A 13,613-nucleotide genomic window follows, 5' to 3' on the forward strand; every position below is an offset into this window, starting at 1 on the left:
ACACACACACACACACACACACACACACACACACACACACACACACATATACGTGTCTTCTGTGTCTGTAGTCATAACTGTGTGAGTTCCTTTGTGCTTACGTACGTACCTTATATGTTTGTAGATTATCCACAACACATTGCAGTATCGCCTCTCGTCCCACCGGTATCGTGACATTTTGTAATGGCTCGCCGAATTTTGGTAAATCTGTAAGATATAATAAAACAAATTGCATTTGGTTAGGAGTACTATGTTAGGTTTTTGACGTTTTGAGTGTAATAAAATTATAGTTTAAAAAAACTAAAACCACCCTATTATATTTGCCATTCGTACTGTCATCAGGTATGTATGTAACTTGAGAATAGAAATCGCTGCATCTTTTAGGCGCATCAATATTACATAGTTACATTCCGAGCTAATAAAAGGAAGGTAAGAAGGTAATAAAAAGCAGTCACAAGACGAGGAAAAATTGTTAGTTCAGTAAGTTTTTTTAATTTCCTGCATAAAAGTCCACCGCGCTCCTAATCCTACGCGTATATCTTTTCGAGAAATTCAACTTAAAATACTTTTGCAAAGAGCTTTAAAAAAAAATTATAAAGTGATAATTAAAAATGCAATCACAATCTTCTTTATTTGGCACACATAGTGCCGTTTTCTCGAGTAGCTTTTAAAATGTATCTGCCTTTCAAGCATTTTTTTTCAGAAAAAATTTATGTTTAAAAGGTATATAACTTTTACAATCTACTTGATGAAATGGCCTTTAATAAAACTAGATTGGCGCTTACAGAATATGTGACTATTTGGCCGAGCTTTGCGGCGTTCGAGGGGCAAACGCTATTAGAAACAACTTGTTTATTTATTATTTTCTGAATTTGGTAGTAGAGTGAGCTCAGACCCAGGCCCTGCGGAATGGTAGCGCGCACCGCTAACCAGTACACCATAGTGACCGTCTAATGGCCCTTAGAACGGTATAAATACATATTTTATAAAAGCTATGTAAGAGCTTAGTTGGTTAGTCCGGGTGATTTTAAGGAACTTTATTTTTGTGCTAAATTTCTTCGAAGTCGTAGTGTACTGACTCTATGGCTAGTTCTCCGAAAATAACCCACAATGCCGGTCTTACTACCAAACACCTCAATTTGAAAAAGATTTTATGCACGTTAGGTTAGACACTTAGACGTAAGGCCGCATAACTGTTTTTGAGTGCTTCTATGCAGGTTTTAAAATATTTTCGAATGATAATTCCGAAACAAGTGTGCGCAACTGTTTTGAAGTCCTAGAAAACTTCTGTTAGAGATTTTACGCAGAAAGTCGATATTTTGCAACAATATCTAGCATATATAACTGTTAAATGCATATCATCCGTGCCTGATATTGACTACACCAAGCATTAGGTGTAGTTCTGGAGGTGGTATGCCATCTAAAACTGTTTTCCTTTCATTTGTTACAACTAGCGCAATTTTTAATAGTTCTCAAGGGTATATTTTTCTATGTGACACGATGCTGCCAAGATGTTAGGCAGTCTAAAATCCGTTGCTTTTGTGCCTTTAAAAGAAATAATATTTAAAGAGGAAAAAAGTAAATCCACGTTATCGTTGTTTTCTTGCACATATGTATGAGAAGAGAATGTTACTCATACGCCATGTGCGTCCGCTTTGTTTTGACTTTTCCGTTATAAAGGTAGATTCAATCGGGATCCGCTATTTAGAATTTTTAAAATCTGACACCAGAGTATCAAGTTTTAAGCGAAAATGTTGGTTAAAAAAAATCTTGGATCAGTCATTTTGACTTTTTAAAATCCGATACGAGATTCTTAATCAGCGACCACAACAAGGTTTAAAAAAGTAATTTTTATTTCACTTATTAGCATATGTAAATTTTTTTAATGATATTATATGTAGGTTTGTGAGTTTGATGAATTGCATCATGCATTTCTTTGGTTGAAGGTGTTTAACATTTTTTCGATACAAAGTGTGTTCGAAAATTTACTTTTATATGGAACACACTTCCAGAAAAAAAAATAGTTAAAAATCAACGGGACCTCTGAGCAACTTAACCCTAAATTAGGCGCATGGGGTCAAAGCCATTTCAAGTTGCAAAAAAAAATTACTGGAATTGCTTGAAGCACGCTCGTGTTTTTCTAGCTTCTTAACTCCCCGCGCGGTATGTAAATTAGTCACGGACAGAACATCGGCGTGTACACATGTGTCGCTACTCCCTTAAGTCCTGACCCCATGCGACCACTTACGTAACATTTTTGGCGGAGGTAAGTTTTTATTTTTGTATCTAAATTTGAAGACAAAGTTATACTTTTCCTTCTCATAATAAAGGGCTTTAATATTTATGACAATACATATGTGCCGCTACTGAGTAAGGATTTGTGAAGTGAGCCACCATTTTTTCGAGGGTCTGTTTGTTATCTGTTTATGCTTCACAACGATAAAAGAAAAACACAAGTTTCACAATTTTTATTTTCTATACAAAATACATTGGGCGTTATTAAAAAAAATTTAACAACTATTATTGAAAAAAAATTGTGGCGAAATAAAAAGTAAAAATGGGAAGAAAACACCATTATTGGCAGCATCGGTATTACCAATCGCGAGAAAACAATTAAAATCTAAAAAATTCCGAAAAATTTTAATAGCTATGACTTCAAAAATAATTCGAATTTCGAAAAATTGTGAAACTTGTAATTGTGAAAACTTGTGTAATTGCACAAAAAAGCTCGACCTTCGAAAAAATGGTGGCCCACTTCACAAAATTTTTACTCTACTCTCTCCAAATAAATAAATAAACTTCATCTTGAGTAATGGAAAAAAAAAACAAGTAAATAATACCGCTTTCTTACAGTAACAATTTGAATTGCACATTTGAATTTCTCAGTTTAAAAAAAAAAAAAAAAAAATTTCAAATTTTCGCAAGTTGGGACTCGCATATCTCCCAGCCGAAAAACGATAGAAAGCTGAAAACTTACCTCCAAATTTAGAATTAATTGGGAATAAACCTGCATTTTTACTTTTCCAAAAAAAAACATTTCTTAAAGATTGAATTTTTTGCACGCTTGGCCCCAGTGTGCGACATCTAAATGTACACAGTTCATTGAGCATGCATTAACACACATATATTTATATATATGCGTTAGTGTGCAATATCAGCAAGTTTATTTACTCGTCTGCCAACCGCATATCTGCCTTTGTCATTGTCATTTTCGCCGTCGAAATCACTCAATCATATCAATTACACTTTACGTCCTCTTCAATGGGGTTGCACATAACAAAAAAAAATGAAATATAAAAAATTTAATGTAAAGCAAAGTTAAATAAGCATATCAAGTCCCCTACCAGTTGCCGATTGAATGGCAAAGATGATTTTTGGTTACGCTTTAAAAAGCCTATAAGAAGTTGCTGTTGCAGTATACTTTTTAAGTAAATGTATAAGTATATAAGTACAAATGTGTGCTGAGTCCTGTTGTAATACATGCATACATAGTACGGCTTAATAACTGTCTACTGAAAATACTGGAAAAACGGAGAGCAAGGATAGATTGGCTGAAATGAAGTAAGCAACGAAAGCATTTCAGTTGTCGTTGAGTGCTTTGCATATCACAACCACATCCTGTAGGACATACAAAGACACATTTTTTTTTTGTAACACAAGCGCACGCCTACCTACACCCCATACACTACGAAACATGTGTACACATTTGTCAACAAAAACGAATGATAAACTGCGTGCACGCATAGCCGCACAATACAAACATACCCACGTGTAGATACAAAAAAAAAAACCGGCTGGTGAAAAACAAAATTTCAAGCGGCATGCTGTGAAACATTGAGGATAAAGGAGCAGCAGAAGTGATAGAAGCAGAAGAGTTGATGATAAGAGTGTAAAGCGATTTACAAAAGCGTAAAGACGTGCGATAAGATTAAATGCAGTCATTTGTATGCGATTGTCTGCGTGCTGGCACATAACTACATACATACATATGCACATACATACATACATTCGTAGCTACCTTGCAGGGAAAACATTTTACTCACATTAAAAGTTTATATCTTGGTAATATTTAGTGTGGTTTTAGCCAAGCACGCGAGGTCGTTGTGTGTTCTAATGTGGCTTATAGCTAAGCCGAACGAATGGAATTTCCTATGGGGTGCGCTTTGAAGATCGAAATTTATGTATGCCCGTAATTTTATGTCACCATTATATTAAAGTATAAATTACAGTAATAGATGTACTAATGTTCGTGTGTGTGTTTTTACAACTCTGTTGCTGAAAGTTTTGGTTTTGTTTTTGATGCCACAAATTCGACATATAAAATTTATGCTTATGTTTATTGTTATGGTTTTGTGTTCAATATTATAGTTAAACACTTACTCAAAGTAATAATAGCTTAAATATGCTCAAAGCTCAGGCATATGTCAAAGCTAATGTCATATTAATAGAAACCTGTTCAATGATACTTAGCAACTATATTTATTTAGAGCTCAATTGCAATTATAAAGCAATAATTGTTGATGAGAATTTTACAACAGTAAATAGTTGAGTATAAAGGCGTCAAGAAGTGGAGAATATTTTTTTGTTAAATAGCTGTGTGATAGAAAGCTCAGTATTAGATAATATGTAGAATGTTGCAATAAAATGGGGAAATTTTGATGTCTATTCCTTCTATATTTATGCTTTTTGGCCCAAATAACATATATATATATGAAGTTTTATGGCCGAATTTTAGTTGAAGTTTTAGTTAAAGCTTGAGTTAAGACTCCTACATCGCCCACGAAAATTATGGAAATGCGAAAAATTCGATATGTTTCCCTTCTTTGTACGCATATCTAGTAAATCTGCATCTTTAAATTATTAATAGGATGACAGGATTGACATTTTTTGAAAATTAACCTTTGAAATTTGTATTCTTTAATAGCCTTTTATATAGCCATAGGCTTTAACTTAAACTAAGATTCTTCAAAATACATTCAAAATTATAATCTTGAAGGATAATATTTTTTAAAGGACATTTTTGACATATTCCTATTACACCGTGCGACAGTAAATTTTACACACAAAAAAAATAATATATTCGCGAAATTATGGCTAAATTATAGTAAAACTGCGTACTTAGTTTTTCTCTCCGGCTTCAGAATTTTTCTGAAGGACTTTAAAAATTAAAAAATATGATTACTTCAAAAAATTACTTAAAAAATTCAGTGCAATGTAGGATAACAATATCGGCATCGCATAAAGGAAAAAATTATGTAGAATTACCACTGTATAAATTTTGGGGTGCATAAGGACTAATTGGTACGGAAAATGTCCTTTAGAAATTTTGACCTAGAATATTCATGAAAAATTTTAATATTTTTTTTTTTGTTTTAAGTAAATTATTGTTTGAGGACTAATGTACGCACGAGCTCATCATCGAATTTCATCCGGCAAGCTTTATTAACTTAAAAAGATAAAATTTATTAAAGGCGCATTTTCAATACCTATGGCTGGGGAAATTTTTCAACATACATGGTGTTCATAAATTTAAAAATCACCGCAGTTTAAAATTTGTAGAGTTTTGTTAGTTTTTAATTTCTTGAAATTTCCCCTTTTTAATAACCTGCGTGGAATTCCAAAATTTTCTAACTTTTAAAACTTTGTGAATTTGAGAAATATAAGTAAACCCCAATAATTCAATATAATGATGAATACTAGATGACTATAAATTTTTTATTTTTCAAAAATTTTGAGAATTGTAGGAATTCTAACAAATGTTTTTTAAATAAAAGTGTCGAATATACAAACATTGATCAAACAAAATTAAAAGTTTTCTAATGTTGAAAACATTTTCATATTTCGTCTTTTTTGAAAATTTAAAAAATTTTCGTAATTCTTGAAGATTAAAAAAATTTTTGGACGTTGATGTTTTCAAAATTTTCAAAAAAATTTAAAATTCTCAAACTTTGTTATATCAATACAAAATTTTGAAAAGTGCACAAACGTGGAACAATTTTGGAATTTTTCAAAAATGTTAATATCTTTTAGAATTCTAAGAATTTTCTATTTCTTACACACAAGTACATGAAAATAAGAATTTTTCGACAATTTGTGATGTTTCACATTTTTACATTTTAGGATGGATTTTAGGATAAATAAATTTCTCAAAATTTTGGAAAATATAGAAAATTTCTAAAATCTCAATAATTTTGTACAGGGCCAATTTCCCCACCTGTGTCCGCCACTGCATTACGATAACTCGATAAATTGCGTTAATTCCATAAATATTGATAATGCAATTGATATCGATAACTTGATAAATTTCATTAACTTGACAAATTTCGGTAATCCCATAAATTTTTATCGCTGCATAACTCTCCGTTAATGTTGCCATCTAATTTTCTATGTCTATAAATTGACATTGATCAATTTGAGTCATTCAACACGTTACGATAACTCAATAAAGTTGGATAACTCGACTAATTTATTTATTATCTGGTATTCATCTTTGTTTTTATCTCTATTTCGATGACGTGATAAGCTGTCATATGTTGTGATGTCAGGTAATGTGATGCGATGTGATGTGATAGGATGTGCTGTCTTGTTATGTGATGTCATGTCATATGTCGTCATACTATGTGATGCCATGTCATGTGATGTCATATCACGTGAGGTCGTGTCATATGATGTCATGCTAGTTGATGTCAAATAATGTCATATGATATCATGTTATGTAATATCATATTATTTTATGTCATATCATGTGATGTGACAACATATTATGTGATATCATATCAAGTGATGTAATGTCATGTGATGCCATATAATATAATGTGATTAAATGTGGTGTGATTATCTTTGTGCATGCTTATCTTTGTATGTATTTATCATGGGATCACAACTTTTCCACACGATAGATTTGCAGCTTATGAGGCTCATGAGTGTAAACGCAACAAAGTTGTTGTTATTGTAATCGTCAACAAGCAAATTACGACATCAAAATGAGCTTCTTAGCAACGGTGTCAAGTTAACATGTCGTGATATTAAATGCTGTCATTATTGTTGTTGGTGTTGTTGCAGTGACATCGTGCTGACAACCATTGAAGTGTGCAAAGTCAATTTGTGACCGAAAGTGTAAAAGTAACCTAGTATGTACATATGGATGTACTTACATATGTATGCAGATATGTATGTGTGAATAAAGTACATGTTTACACTGGTAGTGATTTGAGTGACATTTGACAACCTTATACATTATACATATATGTATTTAGGTAAGTATATATACATATATGTTTGTTAGCACAGCAACTTATTTACTTAGTCACTTGTTAGACGGCGTGTAAGCGATAATAAACACTGGATTAACTTGTCTTGTTGCTTGCGATTTGTTGTTGGTGGCACGTTCGATGTGTTGTTGTGTTGATAAAGTTGTATTTATATTCGTTAGCACTGTTTAGTCTCTCGCTATATTTCCGGTATGCCTACGTATTTTTTTTTCTTTCCTGCTATTTGTAGTCGATCGAATATCAATAAAATTGCAAATATGCCTTTAGAAGCGATGATTATCAAATTCCTTGGAATATTAACAATGACTAGTATCCGATAGCCGAGAGGTATTTAATACAAATACATGTGAGTTATTGATACGCTAGTAGATTTCTATAGCAAACGTTTTTTTTTCTTTATCTATGCATGTCCTTATGTTTATCAAGAATTTTCCCATGGCGGAGTCTATTTATGCGTTATTTATTTAGCTATTATTTCGAATGATGTGTGTTAGTTGGCGTATTATGGTTTATGGAATGTACATATATAAAAAATGAAAACTAATAAAAAATTAGACTTTGACTTAGAAGAACATAAAAATGTTTTCTAAGTGGTAGTAAATACAACTTTAATATGAAACTTTCTCGACTACGCTTTTTCCGTTTCATGGCAGAAATACACTCGGAGGTTTGCCATTGCCTGCCAAGGGGCGACCGCTATTAGAAGAAACTTGTTTGCTTTTTATCTTTTTTATATTGGGTTGACACCGGCTTGAACCCAGGCCCTGCGGAATGTTAGCGTGCAGTGCTAACCACTACACCAAAGAAATTGGAAGGACACGATTCGAGGATGTGGTCCTTAATATATAATTTTTTCGAAAATAATTATTGAAAAATTTCAAGGCTATTCAAGGATAAACTTTTAAAAGGACATTTTCAATACCTTCTCGTCCTTATGAACCAAAAAGTTTAATCTGATTTAATTTTGCAGAATTTTTTCTTTATTTTGATGCCCATTTTCTACATTGCACTGAATTTTTTCAAGTGAGTTTTGAAGCAATCACATTTTTCCAATTTCAAAGTTTTAAATGAAACAGTCCTCGCTTCAGAGAGAGAGAGCTCCAAAAATCCCTCGAAGAGCTTGGGGTCGACAAGTCTATAAGCGCATGGCTAATGGCGATGCTTCGCAGCAGAACGATTTCAGCTGAACTTGAAAGCTACACGCTAATAAGGAAGGTTTGTAGGGGTACTCCTCAAGGTGGAGTAATCTTTCCAATTTTATAGCTTAGCACCATCAAGTCAGTACTACTCAAGCTCAACCGGAGGGAGAAAAGTAGTGGCCTTTAATTTTACGTTAGCTGACGATGTAGTAATTTAATTTAGTAATCGGGTTTTTCCTAACTTTAGCAGAGCTATGCCGATGAGCCGAGAAATGTGGCCTCAGAGTGAATTATATAAAATAAAAAAATGAATTACCAACGATGATTGGAGAAAACCTACGATTAGCTAAACAAGCGAAATTTCTGGAAGCCACACCAGATCTTAAAATAAGTTGTAAAATAAATATTGATGAGAGAGTAAAGAAAGCGAGCATTGCCTGTTAGTCTTGTAAGCATCTTTTTGGAAAGTCATGTGTTCTCAATACAAAATTGGTACTCTGGCTGTACACAGCGTTTGCCCATCCGATATTATGCTCCGGTTTTCTGGTATGGCGGACAGCTTTAAAAAACAAGTATAATCAAGGCAGAGTTCAGAGGGATGCGTACATCGGGACCACACGGGCAATAGAAAATTGCCCTACGGACGTCATCAATGTTATTACAAACCTATTTCTCATAGACCTTCACATAATGCACACCGCATCACTATCGGCTGTAAGGCTCAGAGAACTGAGTATATGGAAAGAAAGAACGATCGTACATAACAGTATAATTTTTCGATTTCCACCTAAGATGAGACTGACTACAGATTATATGAGACTTGAAGTAGAGTTTCACAGGCCATTCGGGGTCATTCTTCTGTCGAGAGCCGACAGGGACGGGGAACTTAATAACTCTGGGATAGAAAATATCAATTCATATGCAGGCCGATTTGGCAAGTGTTTTCTAAGCAGAAGTAGAGGTTTATGTCACGGCGATCGCATAGCCATTTTCACACATAGCTAGGCAGCCACTAAGGCCTTGGCGGCTTTTACAACATGGTCGAAATTAATCAGTGCCGGACGCTTCTTAAATTCAGTAAGTAGTCGACTTGACCTAGATTTAGTTTGGGTCCCTGGTCGTCGCAACATTCCAGGTGGCGCATGGCGCCAGGCTACACTAGTTATATCCAAACTTATGTGGTCCTTGCACAACTCTACGAGAACACACAACTTACTAAGGAAACCCAAATCTGACGTTGAAGACTTTTAGAGACTTTTACTGAGTATTAGCCGGTTGGTGCTCACACGATAAGGCCCCTTGCCATGAAAGCGCAACGGACCAAGTAATTTAGCCATCCACACCAAATTCCTTAGTACTTTAGTGAAGGTATTTTACATTTGCATCTCCAAAGTGCCCGAGTACATTGAACCAGAGTATTTAGCGTCTGCCAAATACCGTCATTTTTAGTACCTGCCACGTATAAGATAGTTCGAAAATTTAACAAAATAGCAAAAAAAAAAAACATATTTTCTTCAAAATTTTTGAATGGATTTCTAACCTAACTTATCAAATATGGGTTTCTACTATAATTATTCACCATTAAATTTATGGATTAGGCAACAATTGGGGCGGGGTAACCAATATAATTTTTTTTTTCTGTGCCACTTCATACGGAATATTGCGCGACAAGCGACTATTTCTACTCGCAATTGTCTGTGTTTCCAAAATTTTCTTAAAATTTTTCTGCATGACAACGATGGTCGCACACATTCTACCTCAACTTAAGTAAATTATCCCACCTTTGTAACAGTATACTATTTATTTAAATATGTATGGCCTAGAAAAAACGTTTTCAAGCACGCGAAGACAAAGATTAAAATTCAAGTTAAGCATACACCTGGGGACTCAAAAGAGAATCGAGCGACTACGACCGCTCTGAATAAATTGCAGGCGAGTAAAAAAAAAAAACTAAAATGAATAAAAAGACTGCAGTTAAATAATATGCATGTTGAGCATGATTAAGTATGACGAAAAAGCGAATAAGGGGGAAGCAGCAGAACCATATACAAGAAATTTCAATTTATTCAGTTTCTTCATTTTATTTTTATTTACGGAGTTTTCAAGCAGAAATGTGCAGCTTAAGCTTAAGCGCCTGTAACTATACTTCAATGCATTACATTTCATTTCACTTTACTACATTTCATTCAAAACGAACATCAAAATTAGAAAATATAGGGGACACAATATAGGAATGAAGTTGAAGAGCAGCTACATATTTGAGTAGTGATGAAAAGTTGCACAAAAAAGAAACGTAAAACTGATGAAAAGCGAATAAATAGAAGTGATTTGCAAAAGTGAGTGCTACATGTAGAAATTTGTGTGAAAGTAGTAAAAAAAAAGTGGAAGTGCAGTGTGGCTTTTGCGGCAAACCAAAAATGGCTTTAGGGTGCGAAGAAAGATTAAAAGTTTTCCATTTTATTTCATTGCTTTACTATTTAGTTTCACGTTTGGTTTTATACACACACCTATGCACAGTAAAATTGTTTAGTGAGTGAGTATTTGATTTCTAACAAGTTTCAACAGATTTATATAGCTCCACCAGCATGTCAGTTGTTGCACTGTGTACTAATTATTTAAATGAATAACTTTAATGAAAAACTTGTATGTACTTATTTTTTTTTCAATATTGTGAATGTATCTCACTCGATTTGCCCATTGCGAATAGACTCGACGAGTGCCGGGGGCTAGACATCCTTCTTACCCCGGTTATTCCTTAATGTCGGTATAGCCTCTGCTAAAGCAGTGGGACTCCGTAATGTTCACCTCCGCTATCTCGACCAAACTACTGAAAAAGCCTCTCTGGTGAGCTGGGCATTGACATGAGAAGTGGAGAATCAATTCCTCTCTTTCCTCATCCCAAAAACTTCAGCAGAGGGAGCTTGTTAGTATGTGGCATTGATGGAGCATTGGTGCTTTAGCACAGTGCCCTATGATGACGCTGATAAGACCCTTAATATAGATTGATTTTGCGTCAATAACTCATTAGTACGACTGTTATTAAATCTCAGACATAAGGATTGTGAGATCTTACAGTCATCCCGATTTAGACATACATCGTTAGTTACGGCTGTGGTGTAATCCGGTGGGAGTTAATGGCTTCGATAATTTGCATTTCCGAGCCGTATCTCACCTTTTCTCGTCCGCTCCTTCGTTCCCTTCCATATCGCTATGTTCGGAACCCCAGCAGAGAGCGGTTTTGATGTGGCTGAATGAAGCCAGCTATACACTACATTTCCAATCTACTTTCGACTTTACTTCCTTGGTACCTAATGTTTCCAGTGCCTCCCGGCTATCAACAAATACAGGGATGTTCCCTGGCTGAGCCATACTATACCGTATGAGACAAGCCGCCTTTTCTTCGGCAAATACCTCAAGAAGGAAGGTGATACACTTTAATGTGGCGAACAAGCAAATCCAACGAAAATAAGTTAGCAGTGGGACTCCTCAATCTCTTCGCGCTGCTTCCGAAGAACAACTTTTATAACGAAGAGTGCGGTGTCGCTGTAAAGGAGAAGGCGCCGCATACTAAGCCACTCGGTAGCCAATAGTGGCGTGAGCTAGTATTGAGCGATATCGGTAGAAGAAAAGAATGGAGAGACGTATTTTTGAGAGGAAAAAAAGAGGGACAGAATGATGTGAATGGGAAAAGCTTAAAATGCTGGCAAGTAGAAATGCGAGCCCAAAATACTATCAGTAATTAAGGCAGAGAACGCGAGGGTGCTGGACCACAATTGCATGTTCATTCTAAGGAATTAAGGAATTTCAGCATCCGAAAAATTGCACAAAAATCAACAATACTTCATAAGTGATAGCCAATACAAAATATAAAAATTATGACTAAGCGATGAAAATATCATTATAAATTTCAATGCCTTTCTTGCAAGCTTATGAAAAAGTTCTTTGGAAATCTATGTAATTAGAATCAGCAAATGCGTTTTAGTCCCTGTGTATATCTTGCCAATTTATATGCTACCACAATACCTTTTTTCCTCCATCTTTAAATTGTCTAAGTAAGTTTTTATGTTATCTACTAAACTACTATTCTCGTCACTTTATTTCAGTTGCAACACATCCATTGCCCTCACGTCCATTTAAGTAAGTGCACCTGCCGCATGTGCGGTGTCACAAGAGCGAAATGTAGTCACGTAAGCTCAAAGGTACTTAAGTTCGTAATGTAGTATGTACGTACATACGTGTATGTTCATGAATTTGCACACAAGTAGTTGACTGTTAATCAAAGTGAATGCAGTGGGCATCAGCTTGCTGATACTTAGGTATCTAGTTACCTGTACTTTACTGTTATCGTCACACTATACTTATACTTACATACATACATACAGGCGAGTAAATTTGTTTTTAAATACATTCATACACTTGACTGACAAATAATTTACACAATTACAACAATAATAAATTAGAAATGTTACGCATACTTAGCATCAGAGCGAGTAGGGTTGTATGTGAGACTTGCGCTTAATGTTGCTCATACGACCGGGCGTACCAACAATTGAGTTGTATTGAATGGACTAAAATTGGGGGATTTTTAGATAGATAAAATAAAATAGAATTACACTCACTAAAGACTGATAACGCATGACAATGCGAAATTTTTAATTTCTTATAAAATATTTGATGACCGAATAGCTACTGTCCAGTTTTTTTATGAAGGTTGCCCGAAAACAAATCGATTATAATTGGACTTTTAAAACTATAAAAAATGTTGCTATAAAATTTCATTCTTTTGCATCTCACATACTATTTTCAATAACTCACGCACGTACAGATATTATTTTACTAGTTTTTACCCGCAGCTTCGCCTACGTTAAATTCGGTTTAACGTTATGACTTCAAATCTATAAAAAAAAATAAAATAAAAATCACCAAAAAATTAGTAAATTAGTTTTTTTTTAGGTGCGTCGAATTTCAGTGGAATTGGCCATTTCAGTATAAAAAACGACTTACTTTTCGTAGCACATATGCACGACGTATAGATTTTTTAAAATTATTTTTATTGGTTGCTTTTCTTTTAAAAAAATCTTCTTTTCTGAATAAAAATGCCAGCACCCTCTGTTTTATATAAATATCTCATAGGCACATTTCATTTATCCTTTCCGTAAAGACGAAAGATACTCCGTTTTACAAATGCTCACTTCAAATTAAT

At 34.4% G+C, this 13,613-nt stretch overlaps 1 protein-coding gene across 1 annotated transcript in view; it reads right to left on the reverse strand.

Annotated features, from left to right (window-relative positions):
- LOC118736408 overlaps nt 1–13,613 on the reverse strand; it is a 117,379-nt gene that overhangs the window by 34,669 nt on the left and 69,097 nt on the right. The window contains exon 3 of the mRNA XM_036466501.1: nt 110–207. Within this exon, the coding sequence (XP_036322394.1) occupies nt 110–207 (98 nt within the window). The remainder of the gene's footprint in view (nt 1–109; nt 208–13,613) is intronic.

The sequence above is a fragment of the Rhagoletis pomonella genome, unplaced genomic scaffold, assembly GCF_013731165.1.
Source record: "Rhagoletis pomonella isolate Grant_MI unplaced genomic scaffold, Rhpom_1.0 Rhpom_scaffold_00003, whole genome shotgun sequence".
Lineage (NCBI taxonomy): Eukaryota > Metazoa > Arthropoda > Insecta > Diptera > Tephritidae > Rhagoletis > Rhagoletis pomonella.